The sequence below is a fragment of the Zosterops lateralis genome (genome assembly GCF_965231275.1).
Source record: "Zosterops lateralis genome assembly, chromosome: Z".
NCBI classification, from domain to species: Eukaryota; Metazoa; Chordata; class Aves; order Passeriformes; family Zosteropidae; genus Zosterops; species Zosterops lateralis.
Window position 1 is genome coordinate 37,638,261 of NC_139800.1, and position 25,958 is coordinate 37,664,218.

At 39.0% G+C, this 25,958-nt stretch overlaps 1 protein-coding gene across 1 annotated transcript in view; it reads right to left on the reverse strand.

Moving 5' to 3' along the window:
- Positions 1–3,070: 3,070 nt before the first annotated feature.
- SLC28A3 (solute carrier family 28 member 3) overlaps positions 3,071–25,958 on the reverse strand; it is a 37,783-nt gene continuing 14,895 nt past the window's right edge. The window contains exons 5-18 of the mRNA XM_083884133.1: positions 25,418–25,607; positions 23,355–23,499; positions 21,313–21,426; positions 19,744–19,821; positions 15,500–15,580; positions 14,428–14,508; positions 13,416–13,541; positions 12,967–13,097; positions 12,048–12,216; positions 10,234–10,431; positions 7,560–7,641; positions 6,651–6,749; positions 4,781–4,904; positions 3,071–3,301 (exon numbers count right to left, since the gene is read on the reverse strand). Coding sequence (XP_083740259.1) covers positions 3,202–3,301; positions 4,781–4,904; positions 6,651–6,749; positions 7,560–7,641; positions 10,234–10,431; positions 12,048–12,216; positions 12,967–13,097; positions 13,416–13,541; positions 14,428–14,508; positions 15,500–15,580; positions 19,744–19,821; positions 21,313–21,426; positions 23,355–23,499; positions 25,418–25,607 — 1,718 coding nt within the window. The 3' untranslated portion in view covers positions 3,071–3,201. The remainder of the gene's footprint in view (positions 3,302–4,780; positions 4,905–6,650; positions 6,750–7,559; positions 7,642–10,233; positions 10,432–12,047; positions 12,217–12,966; positions 13,098–13,415; positions 13,542–14,427; positions 14,509–15,499; positions 15,581–19,743; positions 19,822–21,312; positions 21,427–23,354; positions 23,500–25,417; positions 25,608–25,958) is intronic.

Sequence of the window (25,958 nt, forward strand, 5' to 3'; positions counted from 1 at the left end):
AATCATGGGTAAAACTGATCACAAGGCAGAGGGAGGTGAAGGGAGAGTATTTTTAAGATTTGGTTTTGTTTCTGTGTCTTACTCTGAACTGGTCAGCAATAAATTAAATTAATCTTCCCCAAGCTGAGTCAGTTTTGCCTATGACAGTACTTGGTGAGTGATCTCTCCCTGTCAAACCATAAATCTTTATGTTTATATATTTATGTCTCAAGCCATAAATCTTCCTTTTCCTCTTGTCCGTACAGCAGAGAAGGACAGAGAAACTTTGGTGGCACCTGGCATCCATCCCACCACAAGGTCAACCCCTCACTCATGCTAGCGAGCATTTGATTAAATCAAGTATTTCTTTTGAGGTCTGTGATGCAGATTTGTTGCTGCTGAGATTGTCAGAAATGTGGTCTTAGGCACTGATAGTTCAGGGTCCAAGCTGCCAGGGTAGCTCCGAGCTGGTGAAATGCACTATTCCACTTTTGTATTGAGAGAAACACAAAGAGGTCTACACTGGACTTCTAGTACCATCACAAGAACAGTGGGAAAATAGTCACCAAAACACATGATGGTACTTGGTAGCAATCCCCTCATGCTGACACTGCTCTTTTTACTACACTTAAGATGTAATGTCCCACATATATTGTCTTTTGATGTTGAGGTTTGAAAGCAAAACGAATGAGAGGCTCCAAGTCAGAAATACAATTTAATAAGAAGAAAGGTAAAAAGGTAAAAATAAAATAAAATAAATGCAGTAACACAAAGGATCACTGACAGGGTCAGAATACAACCTGAGCAGGATGGTGGAAGCAGTCCAGGTGAGGTGCTCTTCCTGAAGCAGTGATCCTGTAGAAAGGTCTGGTAGCTCTGGTCCTCTGGGAATCCAGTGGGTAAGGGCTGCTTGTGCTGTCCCACATACCAGCTTATATCCAGGTGAGAATGCTTGGCTCCTCCCCCTGGGCAGAGCATCTCACTATAGGATGAGGAGTGTGAAGTGGGTCCTTGATGGCCCATTAAACAGAGATAACTCCTGGAGGGAGTTACCTGTGAGTCATGGGCCAGGCATTAATGGGCCATTAGCAGAAGACACTCCAAAGGCCATTAGCAGAAGAGGCAGGGGCTTGGGAAAACACTAGCCCACCTGGTTTCAACAGTTCATGAAGATGGTGATAGAATAAATACTTTGTGTACATCCTACACTGCAACCCAGGACATTTGATTAAGCCATCATCAAACCAGCTGGGCAATCTCTTTGAGCAGGTGTAGAGAAATACTATATATAATCTGCGAAAATTGCCTTCCATCTAATCCAGCTATAGAGGAGTCTTAAAAAGGAAAAGAAACACACCACATCTCTTCTGCAGGCTGCCACCTTCAGCTATATGAAAGGCTTTTTTAGCCTTAGCATGATTGTATTTACTAACCCAAGTAGCCCTTTTACCCACCATAAAACTGTGGATGGAAAGAGCAGCCATTTCAAAAGACTGATATTAAATAGAGCATGATAGGGAGTAACAAAGAGAGAGAGTGCCCAGGATGATTTGTAAACAGAGTATGTGGGGTGTACTCTTCTTGACAGCGAGAATTAATGTTTCTGATTAATTTTCCTTGAAATAATATATTAGTCTATTTCAGACTCTAAACTTATTTGATATCTAAATTCTGCTATAACCAGCATGCTGGATAAAAATCACCGATGCAATCCATGTATTTTCTTTGGGATGGGTTCACATTAAATACATAACATATAACTTTCCTAATCAAGATTATCAACGTCCTTTAAAACCACTGAGAATTGAGGATGACATGCAGTCTCCTAAACCTAGGTGGATGAGGCCAAAGAAAAACACCTAATAATATAAAACCAGAGACAAAAAAATCACAAGTAGTAGCAATACTGACACTCATAACTTTTCTGGGGATTAAATTAATAAACTGAGCTTTACAGAAAACTACCACTTTCACAGTAAGTTCAAATAAATACCCTCTGGAAATAGCTGTACTGGCAGCTGTCTACATTAATGAACTTGGATTTCCTGGAAAAGATTCTGCAGCAATTAATGGAAGATTGAAAAGTTAGTAATTGCTTTACCTGAATAGACCATCTGCACAATTTTTATTTGCAGAATGTGTCAGAATTTTCTGACGTTCCTGTACCTTAGTTCTGACCTTTTTTCCCTAGCCTTTAGTATTAACGATGTCATAGGATAGTAACCGCTCTCTCTCCCTCTCTCTGCACAAAACTTGTCAGTTTTCGAGTCCATAAAAGTTCTGAAGCTTAAAACCATAACATACTTTATTCTTCAAGGGGATCCTGTAGTCTCCTACATTAAGCTTGCTTGACAGGGAATACTCATGGTATGGACCTGATTTTTCCTGCATTTGACGGCCAAATGTGTGTAGATGTTCCTGGTTGGTGACTCCAGGATCAGTTTTCACAATGATTAAAAAGCATAGATTTACAAGAATTAATACAGGAAACTTTACTTGGAGTCTGGACTTTTCCTTTCATGAGTTCACTCTAAACAGGGACCAACTTCCTGCATTCTCCTGTTGGTAGAAGAAGGAGGACTGTGACATAGAGTGGCTAGCCTCAGTTTGGGTGCTTCAGTGGCAAAGCTGATGAGGTAGAACGGGTCTGCAGCTCAGTTCATGTGCAGCTACCTAGGTATAGGTAGGAATATATATATATATATATATGTATATATACATATATATAGTTATCTCTGCAGGAAATGGAGATTTCTGAGAAGAGTCATTTCCCTTCATGCAGTAAAGACTTCTTTGCCATCAAAAAGGGCAGAAATGCTATTAGAAATTGATGGCAACTTGGAATATTTTTTCTAGTTCATAGCTTTCTGTAAGTGGCAGCCAAATCTTCTGAATCTGATTTTCTTCATGCCCATAGCAGTTTAATCTGGCAAATTAGCCAGTTTCAGGGTAGAAATAAAAGCAGAGAATCAGGCTTAGAAAGGTTCTTTATTCTGATTTGTAGTGGGAGAAGACTTCTCCAGCAAGAAGTGTCTTCCATTTATCCCTCTTTAATTTATAAATAATTTCAAGCAAGTCACAGGAATTGGGCTGGTAAGAGATGAAAAATAAAGATTGCATGGGGGAAATACACACTCGTAGCAAAGGAATTTATTTTTCTTTCTTCCAAGGAACACAGTTCTTATTCGTGATCTATCCTGTCAAAAAAATTTAAAATTTAACCTAAGTGCAATGAAAAGCAGGTTGACCCAGTATTCGGCAACACACTTTCCAGGAATTCAGACTGTAGTTTCCTCCAGGAAAGATCTCTGAATGATTTGAACTGGGGAAAGAAATAAAGGAGAAATCAGATAAAACTCCTTTTCACAGAATCACAGAATTTTATCATGGGAATCTCTCTCTGCAGTATGTGAATATATACACACACATGCACATGGGAACACATACTTTCTCCAAAACAACTTTAGATGTGTTAAAATTTTCATAAGAATAAGAGAAAGACTTTCCAAACACCAGCTAAGTGTCATATCCAGATGTTCTTCTTTTTCATCAGGATAATTTCTGGTTTTCTGGTATATCTCCCTAGATAATCAAAATGATTGAGGATTTCACTTCTCTATTCAATATTTTTACATTTTCAAAGCATCTGCTTAACATTGATGCTGCTGAAAATAGAGCAGGTTCTTATCTTTGTAGCAACCTGGTAGAGTTGAAATTAGCGTGATGAGCAAAAGTTGGAGTAATGAAGAAATAAGAATGATTGAATGCACCCAGAGATTATTTTTGTTGTGTAAGTTCTTCTATTTTCAACAGCAAGGAAAAAGGATGAATTAAGAGTATTTATTTCTAAAGTAATTAGCTGTGAAAATAGAAAAAAGCAGCAGCATATTAGGACAAATTTGAAAGGTTCTTGCCATAACCTAAATACATAGACATTGGATTCTTTGTGAGATAGTGTTAAGTACATCGGAAGAGATTCCCTATTTAATATCAGTATTTCTTTCTTCTCTGCCTTGGATAGAGAGCTGTGAAATACAATTTATCTTGAAATATTTTTCTACTTTAAATGCATGTAAAGTTTTCAGTGTAAACAGGCCTGATTACTATTATCTTCAGTCACATTACAGGCAAAAGAGGGAAAGTATAGAAGAGCTCCTGACTTTTTTAAACTATTGCTATCCTCAAATACCATGTTAACATTATATTAGTTCAAATATTTGATTTAATTTTTTCTTAGAATTTGAGATAAACCAAGAACCATTAAGTCCAATTCCTGGCCCTGCACAGCACCCAAGAGTCACACCATACGCCTGAGAACATTGTCCTAATGCTTCTTGAATTCTGTTGGGCTGGTGCTGTGGCCACTTCCCTGGGGAGCCTGTTCCAGTGCTCAACCACCGTCTGGGGGAAAAAACCTCTTTCTAATATTCAACCCAAATCTCTCCTGACAGAACTTCAGGTCTTTCCCTCAATTTTATTCACTGGTCATGGCTGAGGAGAGATTGGTGCTTGACCCTCCTCTCATGAGGAGGTTTCAGCAAAGATATTTTGAATTGTCTGTTAGTTCTGTAGGTGTTTTTCATGCAACAGAAAAATGCCCCAAGAAGGGGAAAACAGTTCAACAGCACTAAAACAGTCATTCCTCTAAAAGATGCTAGTTCACTGAAAGCAGATACCTAAATAAAAAGCCAAATAAAAAAAATTAAAATAAATAAATAAATAAAAAATTAAGTTTTCAGAGAAGATATGAGCTCCCTAAATTTTACCCTTAGAGGATAAAGGGTTCTCAATAAAGGGTTACCTGGCGAAGAGATGCTGGCAGCATTTAAGTAGCTCTGTGCTGTTGGCAGGGAAATCTGTGGAGTTGGAAGCATTTCCTAATAAGATGTGGCAAGGAACTTCCATACCAGGGACAGTCAGCATTCCTGTGAAGTAAGTTACAGTTTCCTTAATGAGTAATGAAGAGGAAGATAAGACTTAAGAATATGAGTCATGGGGTCATGATCAAATGCCAGGAACCATCCTGGCTGACGCAAAATCACCATTTAAGGTGGTTATGTAAAGATACAAGGCTAAAACCTTTGAACTGTGGGACTTCTAATCTGAATAATTTTAAAGAACTGAATTAAGGAGCAACCATAACTATTTACTTTTTATATGTAGAAATTTAACTACAGCAACCTGTTACACTTAGATCATTTTGGTTTTCTGCTCCTTTTAATGATATTAATATTGTCTAGTAATGCCTTTCCCATTCCTGGGTCAGTGTGTTTTCATTAACTAAAATGAAAACTATGCTGCATTTATAGAAGTGCAAGTAAATACAGAACTGCTTATTTTGTCTTAAATTGAGTTTGCTTTGCTAGATATTCTCTAAAATTTCCTACAAATACTAATATCATCATTCACTGGAGTAATGGAGACACAAAAGTACAAAAGTGATAGCTCCTTCTATACGTAATGTTGTGGAACTTGGACACATTTTTAATATGGTCTTATCTTAACTGGGGTAACAGAAATAGCTTGGCTTTTCTACTTTCTCCTGAATGTAAGGAAAGCATTCAGCATGGCAGGAGTTGGTGGAATGCAATTTTCTTTCCAAAGCAAATTCTATTATTTTGGAGAGATTTTCCCAGTGGCCATTCACAATATTATTCTTAAGATCAGTATTGTGAAATGACACCTTTTAGTAGAGTTTTCTGGTTCCTCAGTTATGCAGAGTAGTGTCATGTATTAAAATATTATGGATGGTTGTGAGACTAATGCTTTAAGTGTGCTGGTTCTGTAGCGTTCAGAAAATACTGTGGACTTATCCTTAAAATGTGCATCTTTCTGTTGCTGCCATGAACACAAAGGTTCATGTGGTTATGTGGAAACAGACATAGTGGTTTTAGCTACATAAAGCAACAAGGTCTTTTTTTACTGTTGAAATAGGAGTGCTTTAACCTTTGTCATACAATTCTGTGTATCACATGCTCAAGAAAGAGCTGGAAAAGGGATTGTGAAATACTGGGATAAATTTTACCTACTGAAACATATCAATTAATTACTCTTTTGAATAATTAATTTGTTCTTTTTAATTTACTCCCTAAAATGATCCTTGCATTGTGATTCTTCACTCAGATTGAAGCTGAAATTTTAAAAATGAGGATCAGCTGTGGAGTCCCATTTTAGGACCATTTATGAGCCTAAGTGCTCTGTGGAAATAATATCCACTCACGATATGATATTGACATATTAACATTATGATAAAGAGTTGTTCAGCTTCTCCCTCACTCTTTCTCTTTTTCAATCTTTCATTTCACTTTTCCGTTTCTTCTCCAAAGAAAAGGGAGGAATTATAATTCACCTACAACTTGCTTTGTTTATGAGTCATTTGTTCTGCACAGGCCAATAAACTAACTGAAAAAACCCCAACAAAAATCTCCCCCATTAAAAACAACCACACCCCCCTCCCAAACACAATGTAATAATGGAAGAACTAAAATTTTTACATCCCTTCATATTCTAGTTTTCCATAACCTTTTGTCTTGTATGAACTTTTAATCCTGCCAAGCACACAAATACTCCTGTCTAAGTGAGACGGGCAGCCCAGGAGGATATGGTAGGGGTTGGTGCACTGCCACATGGTGGTCACTGCACGCAGGGGACACCAAACCCAGGCACTGTACCTGCCACACACGCTGTCATGAAACAGGCCGCAGTCCCCGCAATCATGGCTCTGAAAGCACTGTCAGCTATTTCCTTCTTTTTTGAGGGAGCAATGCTTGCTAGGAAGAAAAACAAAGTGTATGTCATACAGAAATACATATGAGGAAGGTGAATCTGCCAGCTTTCTCCCCCACAGGAATAAATTCCCACCCTGCAGTTTAAACTAAGGGAAACATGGAGGGAAAATGGGACATTTTTTAGTGTGTTATTTGAAGACCAAGTGGCAAGTGTTGGCTCTCTCTGGTAAGTAGGTGCCTCATATACAAAATGGTAACTTTTGTTTGCTTTGGCAGTTTGCAAGTCTGTGCTGGATGACTGTGCCCTTCAGAAGAGTCTGTCCCCATGGCTGGGTCTAGCTCCCCACTGCCAGCACCGCAGAGCCCACTGTGGCTTTGGGGTAAAGAGGACTGCCAGCAATTCTGGCTGCCTGGTAAGGAACTCAGATGATTTTTCAATTTTTCTTTTCCACTGAGATCTGAAAACTGTTTTTTTATTCTTTCCCTCTAAGCCTACTGCATATATATATATTTTTATGGAAAATAGCCTTATTCATCTTTCAAACCAGCATGCTATGGAGCTGATCTGCTCCTCCTGAAGCTCATGGATAGTAGTAGCACAGGCTCATGTTTGAGGGCTAAACAGGGAAAGCTATCAGAAGGGCTTGGTTCCTTCCCCTTGCCTTCAGCACCTCTCCCACTACCTCCACACCAAACCCTGTAACCCCTCTGGGTGCCCTTCCATTCTCAGTTGAGTGCTAGGCCTTGGCAGACCAGCTGCTCAGCTTCTAATGCTGCTAAGCTTCATCCCCAGCCTGTTCCTTTGGGTGCTTTCTTTGGGATTTGCTGACAGTCAGTGAGAGTGGTTCTTACACAGGCCTCCTATTACCAGTCCCAGGGAGCCGAAGTTGGCAAACCCACAGAGAGCATAGGTGGCGATGACTTCAGAGCGAACCTGAAAAGCAAGGACACACCCTCTGAGTGGTTTGAAACAGCTCATTGTGTTTTACAGGTCTGAAAACATGGCATTGTGGCTCTGAGCACAAAAATAACTGTTTTGCTTGGTTGCTGCCCAAGGTGTAGCTTTCAGAAAGGCAGATTTGCTCCTAGGTGGGAAGTCATAGGCTTTTACACCCACTGCCCATATTAGGACTCACAAACTATGTGATGGTTTTATCTTTATATCTCATGTATATTGTTGTGCCTTTCTGAAGTGAGTACTGGTAATTAAATACAAAAAAAAAAAAAATCTTACTTTACTAGTGGCAATTTAACTGCTGTTTTATGAAAGTATGAGTCAGAGAGCTGTAACTCAATTTGTTTTTCACAGCTGGATGCCTCTATAGAACTCTTTTGAAACCTCAGGTTTCAGTATGCATCCCTGACTTCTTTGTCCTTGAAGAAGCAGAGGACTCTATATACAAAGATGCTTTGTGCATGCTCCACCCTGGGCAAAGAAGGCAAATTGTTCTCCTAGGAACCGGGTACATTGATATGTTGACAGGCAGAGAGGGGCATTATGATTTTGGAATCCCCATTAACAGCTTATTTCCATACTGACTTCTGCCTTTGGGTAACACCAACTAAGCCTGGACCTCAGAGCAGAGACACAGTTGGCCTTTGCCTCCACGAAGGGCACCTAACAGGACACAAAATTACTTTAGGTGAATTCAGGCTACAAACTTTGCAAGTCTTCAGACAAATATAATGCAAACATTTTGAGAAAGGAGGCAACGTATCTCAGCAAATAGATTTTTGTCCTCCTGGAAGCTCTGAATTTCTGTTTACTGTGGTTTAGGTTCAAGCTGAAAATGAGTGAGTGTTCTAGCAGGTTTCCTGTTTATTAGAAGTTCCTCTGGTTTAATTCCTCTTTTATGAACATCAATTTGTAGGTACTTTCAATCAATCTGTACAAATTCAGGAAAATGTTTTTCAAGTACCCACTTTACTAGCTTTTCCTAGAAAAAGCTCTATGTACTCTGATTTCCCTGCTTTCATTTGCACTTTCCTAACTCTGAAAACAGGAAGCCACATAATTAATGACTCAGGTGAAGACACTTGTTTGCTCAGTCTGAGTGAATAGCTGTGTGTGGATGAATTAGAGAGCTCTGGAGCTGAAGAGAAATTAAAAATGGAAGCCAAGCACACCCTCACCTGAACTGTTGTGCTGTAATTATAATGGTTACCAGCCAATTTTTACCAGCATTATGAATCAAAATTGTTTATGTTTCTTAGAGCTTTTCACCACGAAAGGTAATACAGCTCTTTATAGGTATTAGAAGTGAATATGAAAGTTCTATATGGCATCTTATTGGGGGAAAAAAAAGAGTGAAATAAAGTTCCTAGGATCTGTGTTTTAAGGCTGTATTCTATACTAAAAAACCCTTATTCACTCATGCAGGAATTCAGTGTCATATTCACATAGTAGAAGGAAGCACGGTTACAGCAGGGCACATCAAAGAGCATTCTAGCCCATGGTTTTATTGCCAGGAATTTCAGGAGCACCGGTAGTAGGTGCTCAGGCAAGGATGTGAATACTTGATCAGACCATCTGGCATCCTAGCTCCACATGTGAAATATGTTCTCTTAATCAGGAATGCAAGTGGTCAGGAATTTGGTTTTGGTTTTTAATATAAGAGGTATTCACAGCATCCCACCTGATTCAAAGGAGTAAGTAAGAGTTTTACTTACTCCTTATTAAAAAGTACAAAATACTTTTTAATTCAGGGTTTCTCTACAGTGACAATCTGTCTTGATTTGAGAAAGAAGGATCATGGAGGTATAAAGTTGGATATCATGATTTTCATTGCCTGTGCTCAAGACGAATTCAGCATGTGCTGTGCATGTGAATGTCAGATAGTGGAGTAGTCACATCCACAAACGTCAGCTTTGATCACTGAATGACCTTTGGCCCCATGTACACATGCAAGATGACTTGAGCATTGCCTTCCTTAGGGCACTGTAGTAGGAGCTACACTTTTGTTGGGTAAATTGTCAAAGCTTGATTGAGACAGACAGGTTGGACTCACTGTGGCAAGGGATATGTGTGCTATGTACTATATGTCTTTTATTACTGCCCTCTGCAGATGGAACAATAGCCTATACCAAAAGTGTGCCAATAATGCCACCTGCTAGAGCTTGCTGGATGCCTCTCTTCAAGTTTAATGCTTGGACAAACCTCTGGGGGCAGGAGGATCACAAGTTCTTCCTCAGGATTTTCTTGGGAGAGTAGCTCATAGAGAAGTGCTGAGAATCAGGTAAGAAGAAACTTGCCTTAAAGACAGCCTCTGTCTTAACTGTGGTGTCCTGTGGGACACTGAATGTTTCTCAAACCCACACCATTCTCTTTCTATGCTTGTTCAAGACAGCAATGACAGTCACAGCACCACACCGAGCAATGCTGCACTTTCATAATTGAATTCTGTTGCTCAAAGACACATCTTAAGAGTAATATGCAACCATTTTGTGCCCATATTAAAAAATAAGTTGAATTTCAACATTGAAGTATTTGATAAAATAAATCTGTAGAACAGAAAATGTTACTTACTGTCATATACTGTTTCACACCATTAATGTACATGCTTCCACCATTTTCTCGGTTTTGAATCAGTTTTGAAAGGCGCTCATAAGCCAAAAATTCATTGAAGAAAGTTTTGTAACCTAGTAGTCCACCAACAATAAAACTGTCTTCCCAGTCTACTCCCATCATGAAGGAGAATGGCATGAAGATGTAAGCACAAATGTTCTGCAGAATGTATAACAAAAAGCAGGTTAAAAGACATAGTCAAAGAACAATAGCAGGCAGTAAGTTTTCTAAACTTAAAATAAGGATAGTTTTATTTTAGCAGAGAAAACTTGGTCTTGAATTTTTGCTGCCATGAACTCCACGAGAGTTTTTAATTGTCAGGCATGCTTGAGTAATTTTTAAAACATTATTCCAGACTCTAGATATACGAAAATATTGATATATGTCACTAATTTTTTATCTAAAATAAAACAAAAGTTTCTGTGCCTTCTTTTCCCTCAATAATGACTTCAAATAACACACAGTGTTTGAGGAAAAGAAGGAAGATCGAAGATTGAACTAAAAAGCTGATAAGAGAACTGAGGATTCTAATTCTTCTGCTGATTAAATCAAATGTGTTATTGAACGCACTTAATTATCAGGTTATTGGACTCCAACTGTTGTAAACAAAAGAATTGTCTCTGTGTAAAAGCTGTATATCTGACACAATTAAAGCTGGACCCATTTTTTCCCGGCATTATAAGATTTATGCAAATAAAAAAGAAATCCCATATCAGAGTATAGCTTGTTTCTATATGAGAGAAAATAGCTCCGACTGTGAAAGGATTTGGTCAGATTGTCCTTAGGGATTGCAACAGAGGTCTTTAAGCAGATTTTATTCCCGGCTGGTTTCTCTGCTAACAAAAGGTTGCATGTTAAGTGTCTCTCCTAAGTGAAGATTAGCTGCATGCATCGTGTCTGTGTGTCTCAATAACTTGTGGACTATCTACCTGCCCAAATCTTACACCACACAGTAGTTACGAAAATACCAGCCCTTGCATGAGTATGCCCAAGGCATGCATACTTGTGCCCTTCCTCAGCTATGGGTGTCTGGTGTGCAGTGAGATACCTGTGAAAGCTCAGCAGGGTAATAACTTAGTATTGCTGAAGCCATATCTGTTATGACTAGCCATTTACTTCTGCAGCACCTTTAACACAAGTAATATCCATGTTTCTCATAGGGGTTTTTTAGGGTCTTGCAAAACCCACTGAAACTAGGTGATTGCATTGGGTCAAAAATGACATATTGACCTAGGTTCAAACAGAAGTCCTGTTTGAAACCCATTTGCTTTGTTGTGTGATTTGGGTAGAATTTTACATTGTAATTGCAGTGCAAACTTATGATATCAGGTAAGTCTGGTTTCAGACAAGCCCAACCTTTCTCCAGTATCCCCATCTAAGTGAACCTAGTGAGCATTAAGGGCTTGATGGGACCTCCTGAAGCTAAAGCCGCTTTTGTGTTTAGCTGAAGGAGATGTTAGTGTGTGTAACTGACAGGTGTGCTGCACCGCCAAATCAGAGAAGGCAGACTCTAGCCTACTCTGTATAAACATACACTGAGGGTTAGCAAGAACACCACAAGGGAAACTAATAGATATAGAAATACTTACATGACAAAAATTTTACTTTGTTAAGAAATTTTTCAGAACATGCAAATAAAATATGGGTTTGGATCACGTTAAAACACAAAATGAGAACAAAAAGAACCAACTACAAACAAACCACACAAGCACCTAAATTTGAGAAAGACATATTATGCATGTATGTCAGTTGCATGAAGAACCTGGAGACCATACCTCAAAGGTTAGCTGTGGATAGTCAAACAAGTTGCCCACCCAAGAAAGGGCTGAGTCAAGGAAGCTGAGCAGGGAAAGGAAGGAGATCACATTCACGGCGATGTTTGCTACCAGTCCAATGGAGGTAGAGGCACCCTGACTGGCTGCTTCCAGCAGATTCTTTGATTCACTTTTCCAATGAAGAGAAAACCAGAGTGTGAACATCTTTAAATTCAAGAACAAATAACAGAACTAAAAGGTACATGCACTTGATTAGAATTCTAGTACTGAAGCTCTCTGTACACTCATAGAGAAAATAATGAGGAGGAATGAGGAAGTGAACTGGACTTTTCCTGTCAGTCCTCATGGCAGATACTTGAAGCATATGCCTGTGGTGCCCTGAGGATGTATTCTGGTACATTCAGAGTTGGTCAAGACATGGATCAGATCTCAAAACTATCATTGCTAGGATTAGGCAGTGGTCACTGCTCTTCTTCCATGCAGCCCTTGCAGAAATGCCTGGGCCATGCAGGATCAGATATTTACAAGCCTCTTTCTTTGCCTGTCATTCTTAAGATAAGTCTCCCTACAGTTGGGCAAAAAATTTGCTGCTGTTGTTGAAATGACTGCTTTGCCTTTGCTTTTTATGTGTTTCCATTTACAGATTCATTACAAATGTGAAAGCCTTCTGGCAGGTCACCTCAGGTAGGCATTTCCCTCTTTTTTTGGAGTTTACAGTTTCACCTAGGTCCTTGGCATATGTTTGATTGTAACTGGGCACATTTACCCGAATCCATAAATTAACGATTTTTAGTATTTAGTCTGTAATTAATTTATTGCTTGCACATCTACTGTGTAATCCCCCTAAAATTTATATGTGGTGTTATTTTTCCAGATCTCATTTTTGCAGTAGTATTAACTAGTGTCTAGATCAACTTACCTTTTTGCCATTTTTATGCCACTCCTCAGAGTTACCAGAGGCTTTTCAGTTTCAGGCCAAAATAATTTGGAGGCAGCTAATGATGCTGGTGCTGACATGACAGAAGCAGTCAGTAGGTGGGAGGGGGAAACCTAGAATTCCAGGTGACAGAAAATACTCCATGATAACCATATTATGCACAAACATGTGGGAATAAAATTATTTTTTCTAGTTGTTTGGATGATTTTTTCTACAGGGAGTCATTAAAAGCTCGTATTGTTCATGAGGAAGAGAATGAGCTGTCAGAAGACCAGGGATTTTTGTGGCTAATTCCTTCAGAGACAAAAACAAAAAACACCAAAAAACAGTGGGAATGTTTGAGGGATACTTTCAATATGTTTTAGCTGGGCCAAATACTTGAAAGATTTTAGTTAAACCATATATTTTCTAGTTCTCTTCCCCTGCCTTACCCCAAAAGAAATATATGCTCCTAAGACACTTCCAGCAATAGTTGAGAATCCTGCTGTCATGACTGCGTGGAGTTCCGATTTGGTGATGTATGGTAAGTAGGGCCGTACCAGGAGAGGAGACTCTGTCTGGAAGTGAAAAACAAGCACCAAATTAGGAAATCCTTAACAAAAGCCCAAAGATTTCTTTTATTAAGGGCAGAAAAATTAGTGTCTGCATCATACCCTCTTAGGTATCTTTGACTAGTTAATCCTAATGCTAACAAGTGCTCAAATTTCAATAGATTGAGGCTTTTTTATCCCAAGAAAGAGAATGTCCGAAGACAATTGTGGCTGGTTTGCTGTCTCCCTGAAAGCACAATGAAACTGCCAAAAAATTCTATTCCAATTCTGAGTGACTGAGGGACAGCCACAGGTCTGAGCAACAGACAAGGCTGCTGGTTGAGTGAAACACGCCCCTCTGGCATGTGTGTGAGCATATCCTGGAGGCAGTGCCATGCAAAGGCATACTCTAAATCTTGAAGCATTGTGATGTAGTGATGCAACGCTGCTAAATATCATGCTGGTAGTGCATTCGGGCTTGGATGCTAATTGTTGATCTTTCTACATTGCTTTTGAGCTTGGGACAGACATAATTGTAGATATGGGTTTAACGCATTTCCCATTAAAATGGGAAGTTAGATGTTTTCCACTCTTTTTGTGTATAAGAGCTTATACTGCTAGCCCTGGATCTTGGTTTTCTTCATTGTCTCTCCTGCCTTTGCCTGCTTTGCATGCCATCTTTTCATACCAGTTGCCTTTTCAACTCAAAAAGAACCCTGAAACTGCTGTTTCTTCATAGCCAACAGATGAACATACTGCAGTTTTGGAAATCAATTATCAGACTTGCTGGGGTGGAATTCTAGCTTTATAAGAGATTATTCTTTTAATACACAAATGCTCAATGAGCAGCATTGTTTCCCTATATTCTATAATATTGTTACATGTTAGCACATTTTTCTGTGCTCCAACTCACCTGTCCCACAAATATGTTACCTGCAGCTACCAGGGACTCCACAGGAGTCGTCCCCATGAAGGCATACATTACCCAACCAACCTAAAATGATTCAAATAAAAGAAACAAAAATTGGTTCTACCTGTTTCATGCCTTTCTTGAGTTAATCATATCAATCAAAGAGTTCAGAGACATGTTACAGTACTTCCTGAGTTAATGATTTCAGCTTAAAGGTATAGTACATTCAGGTAATTGTTACATGCTAAAATAAGACAGAGAAGGAGTAATTTAACAAAACTGAAAGTACTCCAGGCTCCTTCTGGGCATAGAAATGTTAAAACTAAATTAAACAAAGCAGATATTTTGATGTGTTCTTACTACTTATCATCTTGCCCAGAAAGACTTGGATCATATGGAGGGAAAAATGTGAAATTTAGATTAAGGCTAAAAATGTCTCATTGCAATTTTAGCACACTAATGTGTGCTAGGTGATGTTCATGGTGCCTATATAACAATCCTGTGAATGTGAAGGGCAAAGTACTTTTAATTTAAGTATATCTTCAAATTAGGTTTAACTACCACCATAGAGGAAGATCTTTTCCTTCATATGATAAGTTTGTTGGACAGAGATGACAGAAAATGGACTTGATCTTATCTTAGCAGACATAGATGCTGACAGAAATGAACACTTAGAGAGTGAAGTGAGGAACCTACTTTGATCTTATCTGGGTATCTGTGATAGGAAGGTATATGAAATTGCTACTGAAATGCTTAGCAGAAATCAACTGTCTGTAGTTTAATCTCCATCCTGCACTTTAAGGGCTGGGAGAAGGGCAGGCAGAAAAGAAGATTTAAGCAAGTATGGCATCCAAGGAATGCTAAAGCTAGCCAGGCAAATCTAACAATTAATATAACATACGCAAGGAAACCAGACTGAGAGAAGGAAAGCGTGCTATGTGATGTCAATTAAGATTTTGCACAGCTACTATGTAACAGTAACATTTGGAATATTTCCAAGCTACAGTTCCTCTGCACATGTCCAAAACATTCCCCACACTAGCCAAATGGGCACCCAATTGGCAAAAATGCATACCTTTCCAATAAGCCACTGCATGAATCCAATGTGATAAAGCATAGACATAACCGTACTGAAGAAAATCACAATTGGCAGTACCTGATTTGAAGACACAAAATCATTAAAACTTCTAGAGTGGTTTCCTGTCCTTCAGGCTATTTATTCTTTGAAAAAGAGAGTCACTTTGAAAAAGAGAGTTGAGTTGTCCTTGCAGGTATTGAAAACTTACCATTAAGTTTACACTTTTGGATTTTCATGCTGAATAAAACAAATATAACTTGATTCTCAAGTATGTGAAGTATACAACAGCACTACTTCTATGCTAGCATACAACAAAGAAAAATCCTCCCCCACCCAAAGGTCCAAAATTAGTCAGACAGATTAGTTACAGCTAAAACAGTACCACTGTCATGTGAAAAGAGGAGGCTTCCTTGACCTTTAGCATGGAAAGAGAGACTTATTTGCCCCTTAGTGTTTAACTTGTCTGTCAGTGTCCCAGGAAAGCCAAGACCCTTGTGCCTGACCAATCTGCCAGCATCTGTTTAGAGGCACCCTTAACTGAACAGTCCTGCTGGTTTGGAGGGTGGTTTGACTGTCTTACAGAAATACACTACCAACATAATGGAGACCTCTCAGCAGGTCTTGCCCTTTATTAGTGTGTTACCTGCTGCCAGCTGCCAGTGTCCACAAAGGATTCACACTAATAATTTAAGGAATAACATTCTTATTAATATAAAATTGTTACAAGTTAGGGTTCGAAGATTGTTCCCGATTGTATCTGACTGAAAAATATACTTGAAGGAATACATAGACAAGCTCTAACCCCCAGTAAAAGTATTCAGGGCACACAGAGTTTGGTTCTTACCTAACAGGCGATCCTATGGGGTGGAAGAAAGGTTCAGCTCATTGACTGATCCAAGCAGTTAAGATGGAGTCTTCCCTAACTTCCCCCCATACTCAACTTACTTATGTACTATTTCTTTCTCTTTAAGCAGAGTTTGAGTTACTCTAGTCATAAATACCTTTGTTACTGATTAGTGTAAAATTCTCTCCACTTGCTTTTAAAGATACAGTCAAAAAGAAGGTAGAGTGCATTCCAGTGAGGAGTGGTCATACATCAGAAGCGGGTAACTTTACTCTAATATGTAAAGTTACATATGTATATATGTGTACATTAACGTTATTATTAGGCTTTTATGAAGCAATTTTTTCTAAGGAGAGGGATTTTGCCACTGTTGCTGTCTCACCAGTGGGACATCTTCCCCTCTTTTCTGAGTTGACAGTTGGTATATGGTTTATCAGCTACAAAGTACCACCAAGTTCTCTTCCCTGCAAGGATTTCCACAGAGCGTGGCAGTGGTTGCCTCCACTCCACTCCATCCTCCATTCCATCCCCCTTAACAGGTGATTGGGAATCATCATGGAAGCAGTTTCAAGTCATGCACCAACCATATTCCATCCAGAAAGCAGCACTTGTGATTTACCCTGTATTATAACTCCTGTTAAAATGCGAATATAACCATTCCGTTTCTTCTAAGTGTATCCCCAGTTACCAGTCCAAAGGATCCGCAGTCATTTTCCCACAACCTCTAAGACTAGGAAGCTTTCATATGTATTCAATAATTACATAATGCATTATAAATAAAATCAAGTAACAGAATGAAAAACAATGAATCACTTCGTTAGTTCAGATCTTTTCAGTACATAGACTCTATGCCTTTCTAGAGGAGAGTTGGTGCTTTCAACAATTTTGATAAACATTTAGAAACCCAATTTTGATGATCAGAACCTTTCACTGAAAGGACAGAGTACAATTAACCAATATTGTTGTGCTGTTCGACAAGTTAATATAATGCTGCTTTCTCTAGTTTGGTTCCTTGATCCTTTTTGCAATTCTGTAGGGATAGTTTGCCATGCAGTAACAGCAGACAGTTAAATTCAGTACAATTAATATCTTTCTCCCCTGCCTTTTCTTTTGTCATTACCATATAGTGCAGGAAGTTAAAATTGTTGGCTGCTCTCAGCTCCCCTCCTATTTACTTTTTAACTTTTTCCCTATTTTCCTCTAAAGAAGTTGCTATTGATGTTTAAGAAACATCCTGTTTTTCACACACTCCTAAAGCTTGACCTTCAAAGCAAAGCCTTTCTCAGGGAACCATTAATTCTCCTGGTGTACTAAAGCTACTGATTTAACACAAGTCCAATTTCTTCCTTGGTCAAAGCAAACTTTGTCTTTCATAGTCACCAGGACAGAAGTCTTATTACTAAAAGGTCTTTTCCATCCACTTAAGTACTTGGAAGTGCTTATTTATGTGGGTGATTGGGTTTTTTCACAACTCTGAAACTCCACATCTGCTTACACAAATACACATTTTAAATAAATCAGTTTATGCATTTAAATGTGTTCATTTTTGATGGATTTCTGCTTCCAGAGCTGTGTGCTCAAAGGCACTGGGGGACTGGTGGAACTGGTCAGAACATCTACAAGTGTGCATATGCACATATGGGATGTGTCTGCTCTGGTAACATGTCCACTTCATCTGGAAGAAAAGTGATGTGTCCCTGCATATTGCTAACGATGCAGTATAGATACAACTGGACTGTGACAGTTTTCTGCAGACATATTCTGTCCCTTGTCAAATCTCTCAGGAGGTAAGCGCTGTCTTTTGGAGGATGCTTTGAAATGCCTTGGGGTAAGATTTTGAGAGCTTATCACAACATGCAAACCTCATAAAATATCTGAAAGACACAAAAAAGCACTTTGGACCAGCTTAATGTTTAAATAAATGACAAGTGTTTCAAAAGAGAACAGGCTGGCTGTCACTCACTGTTGTTGGAAGATGGAATTCCCTGCAGATGGAGCATGTTTTGATATTGCTATACACTTGCCTGCCACTCCATTTATCATATATATGTATATATTCCCATATATATGCAGCCCTGAAAACCAACTTGTTTTCTTGTTTTTCAAGGTGAGAATAATCTACTTGTTCCTGTTATCATCTTCTAGAAATTCCATAGTTTTGCTGGCTTGAACCACAGGATAGGACTGATGGCTGTCTTCCTACACAGAAGCAAACTTTTGGCTGTCTAATCCCTAGTTACGTCTTTTGTAGGCAAAATATTTTGCATCGTTGGGAGGGGAGTGGATTAAATAATTTCATCCCTAAAATATGTACTTGCAATCAGAATTGTTATTTGAGTGCTCAGTAGATTAAAGGTAGGAGGAGCCTGGAAAGTGAAACAAAAGGTTCAAAAGAACTGCTCTTAAAATACAATTCATATTTATTGATGAAACACTCATTTTTTTTCCCCCTTCTAAGATGTTCTGACTGTTCCCAGTAGCTGGCTATTTTACAGACAGCACCTTCTCTCTCAAGTAATGAAAGAGCTAAGTTTGCAGAATATATAGTTTGGAATATCACCTTAAGAAAAAAATAAGATAAAAGGCATATAAGCCCATGGTCACATATCTGAAATATGAAAAAAAAAATGTCTCCAAGTAAATTATGATACATTTCTAATATTTGTTTGGGGTTTATTTATTTGTTATTTGGGTTGGTTTGGGGTTTGGTGTTTCTTTTGTATGTTCTTGATTCCAGCCTAAGCAGGCATTGTGGCATGAACTACTTCTCAAAAGAAAACCAGGAAGGATGCTGGTACAGATTGGAGAGCACAGAGCAGATAAACGGTATTCTAGCTGTTTCCCAAAAAGGTCTCTTAAGAAAAAGATGGAAAATCTCCCTGTGATCTTAAAAATGTCATAGTAATACAATATAATGTAATTCTTTCTGCTTATGCAGCTTCTAGCTCCTCTCCCAGGCATGAATAAATACACATCTAGGCTCTCCACTTCTTCAGGGGGAAAGTCTGTGAAGCAGTGGTCTATACAGACTTAAGGGTATAATAGCATAGCATGGCAGAGCACCTTTATTCATGGAGGGGTTGGGGAAATAGGCAGGAGGTAATATTTCTGTCGGTGGCCTTTTAACCTATTCCTTGTAGAAAGATATTCCAAAGTTCTGTCTACATGCAATACATGTTGTTACAATTGAACTAAGTGCAGTCTAACTCAGTGTATAGCAGTGAATGGAAGTGTTCCCAAATTTTCTATTCAGAATATCACATAATAAGGAATAGTTTACCTGCCGATTTCTCTGGTGACTACATAGGTATGACAAGACAGACAATTTATTTTCCAGCTATACTGCTCCTCTTAGCATTGTTTATCTGCCACATACAGCATATGACAACCATCTTACCTTAAAAGCAAAGAAATGATCTGTGTATTTGTCACCAAACACAAACTTGGCACCTGTATCAGAGTACTCCAGAAAAGTCTAGGGATAGAAAGCAAAGTAAATTAGCCATAAGCTCTGGGTACCTGCCAAAACCCAACAAAATATGGGTAGTTGTCTTGTAGACATATGTCTGCAAGACATGTCTGCAAGATGTCCAAGAAGCTTGGGCTCTGATTTGCAGGGGTCCAAGCCTCACTGCTAACTGTATTTGGTTGAACTGAGGGTCTCTGCTGTGCTCTGTTGAGTACCAGACGCAACAGAGGCCATAAGCTACACTGAAAAAAAATTTACTTTTTACTCTAAATACTGTGGTGCATTTCTATTTTGATGATCAGAACCTTTCACTGAAAGGACAGAGTGCAATTAAGCAATTAACCAATATTGTTGTGCTGTTCAACAAGTTAATATAATGCTGCTTTGTTTTTTTATTTTGTATAATATTACTTATACAGCTTAAAATTGAGATTTGGTGGCTGAAGTAATGAGTTTTGAAAGGTGCAGCTAAGAGCTAACTTGAGGGAATCTTCTACTTTTAAATTTTGATCCAGTGCATTTTTATACTTCTGATGCAAATGTATGCATTACTGATACAGTTTTAAATGGAGTTAAAATACAGTTTATAATAGCTATGGTAGCTAGTTCTGACAGGATAGACAGTAAGACATGAAAATATGAAGCTAACAAAAGGGAGCACCAGACCTACTTCAGTCAGAGACTGAGAACCTGGTGACAAAACCCAGATGACTCTCACTGTCTGCAGATTAGATAGACGACAGATCTGTGACTTTGGTCCTGCACAAAGACAGTACATTCTGCACTGTCTGGTTTTACCTGTGCTTCATTACCTGTGAAGAACAGCTGTGAGAATAGTATCCCTGAGGTGAAAAGTCTGAATGTCCTTCAGTGGGTACTCTCTGATCTATATTTTGGATATTACTTATTCATTACTTTACAGTAATGGACTTTTTAAAAAACTTTGTGTCTGCAGGGACACCTGTGTACAGATCCTGTCCACTTTCTAGAGATCCCTTCCAGCATGCAGATCTGGATTTTGCCACCTGTATGCAGCTGAATTAATTTCCTTATATGTTATGAAGACTATGAAATGTCCCTGATGCCAGGAATGTTGCTGCTCTGAAGATAATTAGGGCTGTGCCCCAAATACCAAGGCTTTGCTGCATATCGTGTTTATTGCAAGGATGATTTGGAGTTGAGCCATTTCTAAGAGTTCTTATGAGTGCCCTGGCACAACAGTAATTTGTGTTTCAAGAATGTCAATTTATAACTTCAGCCCAATGATGGTAAAGCCATTAATAAATGGTATTACTCTGGCCACTGTATTAACTGAACAAAAAATAAATGAGAAGAAGGTTGAACTCAGGAAGTCAATTACCTTTCTGAGAATCCTGTTTTCTTCAAGAGAAAAAAATCAAGGCACAAATGGATCCTTGAACAGCCTGTTTATATAATGTAAGGCTCTCAAGAAAGAAAATTATATTAAACAAGTAAGGATTTTGCTCAATAGCTTACCTGGATCTGAATGCCTAACCAGTTAAATACATCAAAACCCACTTTGGTCCTCAGAATAAGAATCCCAAGAATAAACTGCATTCCTATTCCTGAAAATACTGGTCTCCAAGCAACCTAGGTAGACAGAAAAATAAAGAAACTACTTGTTATTTAAATAAATAATAGTTTACTTTGGATGTTTGTTTAAATAATGTAAGGAGATTGTCTGACTATACTGCAGGGTAGGAGCAGATGCCAGAACAGGTTGTAGGGGACTTCGATCTTCACATATCTGGAGAGAGGATAAGGAGATTTTGCTACAGGGTTTGTCCTTGGGTAATTTCAACTCTGTTTCTGTCCCCTAGCTTCAAAGACTTTTGATACTTGAGAACTACTCAGTTTTATACTGTGGTTCGTCATATAAAGGCAGTCATAGGAGAAAGTATGGCCTGCCTATGATGAGTTCCTCTTCCCTACACTAATGATTCCTGTTATTCTGCCTCAGAAAACATCTTTGTTTTGTGAAAATTGGATCAAATCACTTACAAAACAAAGAGCTGAGATGGCATTCTAATTTGATCAGATCATAATGTAATAACACAAACCATTTAAGTGAAATGAGGGCTCATGGGAGAGCACAAAGTATTTGGAGTATGAATTTTCACCTCAGTTGGAGACAGCAGCAGTCACAAAGGCTAATGCAAGTTCATTAGTCCTTGCTGAAAGGACTTCACCTATTAAGAAAGTCTCAGCACTGATGGAAGATACGAAAAGTACTGGGAAAACTTGGTGACCTGGACAATGGATGTTTGATTAATGAAAGCATGCTGAGATATGTGAGACATGCAAACAGGAGTAAAAGCTAAAGTAGTAATTGTGGTGGCTGAACTAAGCCCTTTGCAATACCACAGCAAAACAGAGTGGATATTTCTGATGGAAAATTAAAATAAATGGCATTTGAGAGCATTGAGCAGGAGTGGGTGAGCAAAAGGTGAGGACAGCTCAGCTTTGGCTGTGGTGGTGATTAAATTCAATTCCAATTGGGTTTTTACTGCTCCAGTTTGGTTTTATAATTTGTGTTTTATAATTTTGTAATTATTACTATTGTTTAAGATGGCCTCTCCTTCCCTCTCCTTCTCCCCTTCTCTCCTTCCCCCAGACTTTCCCGCCAAAACCTTGGTTGTCCTGGTAACCCTATCCCATAATAGTTGTTTACCACTTTTCTGTTAAGTGTCAATCTTTAAGTTATATAATTTCCCCACCCCCTCATCATGTATTCCTCCTCCCCAAGTTACTTATTATTGGTTCAAAAGTTGTGCATTCCCTCATTATACGTTGGCAAAAGGTTGTGATTGGTCCCACGCAATCCCACCCCTGTAACCCACTCAATAAAGAGCCGTGGCATTCCGAGGTCAGCGTCTCTCTCCTCGGAGCGCTGCCTTGGGGACCACGCACCCCTTGGTTGCACATCCTGAGAGTCCCGCCTTTCTATTCTGCGCACTATCCGCACCGTGGTCGGGTTTGCCCACGCCTCTGGCAAAGTGGCCCCCTGGTTGTAGTGGCGGCAGGGCTGGCCGGAGCTGCACCCATTGGAAAAGCCAAACCACTGCATTTGGCTGCTGAATTTCCGGTAAGAAACAAACTTGTGAGGGGTTAAGAGCTACACAAGTCTATCATATCTCTGATTCCAGGCAATTTGTATTAATGTGATGACAGTGTCCTCAAATAAGTGACTATGATGGGCTCACCATAGTGAGGCTCCTGTGGGTGAAATCATGGAGAAGGCCTGCCTATCTCAGCTTGAACTGTATCAGGGCTGGAACAGAAGATGGGCAGCAGCTTCCCAAACAGTGAGAGACAGGTGTACAGCCCCATACATGGTCCCAAACAGCAAAATTATTTTCCTCAGAAATTAAATACAGTGCTTGGTCTCAGCCAAGCCTATATTCTTACTTTCTCACATTTTTTTACTCTTACTAGACTTGGTGCTAGGGTTGGGGAATAGCTTTTAAGACACAGAATTAAAAAAATCCCAAAAGATTCATCATGGAATAAATACTCACTCTGGTTGGATATTTGGAAAAGATAAGCATCAGGAGAACATACATCACAAGCCCACCAAAAGAGATTAGCTGACGGGATCCTCGTTTTGTTGTGTCAAGGATGAGCCAGCAAATGATTGTTATAATAAGAGTTGCACACAACACCCTAGGAAATAAAAAGCATCAGACATCCTGAAAAAGATGTTTGGGATATTCCTTTCCCTTCCCATACCCATAACATTAATATCTCTGTCTGTGAATAAATTCTTTGTACAATATATTGCGCTGTAAAACTTGTGGCTCTACAAAAGCAGGAACCTGCTTTTGCTGATGCACTTCTGGCAACACCCCTTGTTGGCATCTGGAAGAAATGTCCTCCAAGCCAGAGTATGGGGGGGAACACAAAAAAACAAAAAAAAAAAAAAGCAAGCAAGAGTGACTCTTGTCTGGGTGCCATTTCTACTAAACGAAGTGCGGTATCTTCTTTTCTTGCTCCATCCTTCTTTTCCTTCCCTTCCTTCCTTTATTGAATCTTTTCTTTAGTTCTGGGCAAGAAAGGCTGTGGCATTTATCCCTTGTACTGTGCTGTTTAGCTGGTGGACCTGTGGAGCACATGACTGAAGAGCAGGCTATAAACTGCTCATTTTCCTGTAACCTTTTGTAGTCTGTTCAGCTATCTCAGAAACAATGACCTGAAATGTATACATCTGTATTTCAGTGTTTCTATGGTCCCCACTATGAGAATCATGTTAAGCTTGTTTATTGAATGTAATTATTGCAACAACAGACTGGAAGACAACAAAATGTACACCATGTACAGAGAGGAAACAAACACAGTCCCAAGTCTTTAATGCTAGTCTTGTCTAACAGTAAGCTTTCACTGATTTCAGTGGTACCTAGATACATAAATTCCATCTTTAGATGGGGATTAAAAACATTGCAGGCAAACTCCACAAAATGACTTCACCATTGCAATGCTGAGTAACCCTTTCTACACCAGAGAGTCTTTCTGTCTCTTGGAAGAAAACAGTTCAGCACCTAATCTGTGATATGTACAATTTAGGGATTGCAGCCCAGGTAATATAGCACTTACTGCCCCTGACACTTGTTCCATCTGCTCCTCAGAGCTCTCCTGCTCTTTTTGCTCCTTCTCTCAGAGAGGCTGTCAGATCATCTAATGGAAATGCCTCTGTGTGACTGCTCTCTAATGTGGCTTCTGAGCAGGACCACAATCTTCATATCCCTTTTCTTAGCAAAGCCATTTCTAAACTTTAAGAATAATCTGGGACATTTTCCTGAACTGAGAATGACTCCTCCTTAAAACTCTTTCTCTCTCAGCTAGTAGGTGACCTAGCTGAAACAGAAAGTAGCTGGCCAATTTTGTTTTCCTTTTTAATGAGATTTCAATTGTTTTTCCTTTAGTCTAAAAGGCTCTTTTTTCTCCTCATTTTGCCGGGGATAACTTCAATAACCCCTATCACTGCTCAGGAATACTTGAAATAAGTACCAGACAGGTCTAATCATCTACCATTTATCTACCAGACGAATGTCTACCATCCCAAATTAAGGTCATACAACCTTATTATGACATTAAATCTGGCTGGCATGTTTTGGATCCTGAAGGTCAAGTTAAAATTGCTAGGGGGATATGTGGAAAAGCAGTGTCTAGATAATACACTCCAAGCTTTAGCAGTTTCCAAATGTTAAGAGTTATGGTATTTATGAACCTAATAGCTCTGTCAACAGTAAAGCACTTTCTGGTTTGCAGAATGAATGCAAAAGGCTGCAACACACATGAACTTTTGTGAAAATATTCTCTTTCAACAACAAAATTTTCCCATCTCAATTTGTGGTATTTTTCTAAGCTTTCTGGCAAGACTTTTGATCCCTAGCTACTGCATTGAAATCCTGAATGTGTTTCTGGTATCTATAAACTGGTAAATACTGAATTATTCTGTGATTTTATTGAGATATGTATGATTTGCCCATCTCTCTGTTCTTATGGGGAAGTTGAAATAAAATCATAGGGGTAACTGGACTAGTGCATTGCACTTCTACATAAATAGAAAGTAATTAATATTTACCATTTTAGCCAAAACCACTGTTTTTTCAGATATCGGTCTCCATGGGAAAAGAATGCAGCAATTCTGTCTTCATACTTAGCTATTAAAAAATCCCAGCAGATGAAGAAGACGGCTATGACAGTGACAACAAAGAGTGGCAAAGCTCTCTGAAAATTCAAACTGCAGGCTGCAATAACTACTGCCAAGTATGCTGTCACAGAAACAAGAATATATATGTCAGTTAAGTTGCTATGTTTAAAAACAGAATTAAATTTTAAACTTATAAGTTGTTGGGAAAGATGGAACAGGAAGGGCTTGCGGGTATGATTGCCTGGCAAGAAATATTGGAGGTGTAAAACCTGTGAGTGAAATAGAAATGAAGGCCAGCTTTGAGATGTGATCATGGCAGGCAGGAAGACAGTGGTTAGCTGGAGTTAGGTTGAGGGATAGAAAACAAAAGGACCCAAGAATGTAGCCCCTCTCCACCCTGCCAAGGCATCAGGGAAAAAGTAGACAAGAAAAGTAGTCTTTAGAGTTTAGAATATAAGATGATACGGTAATA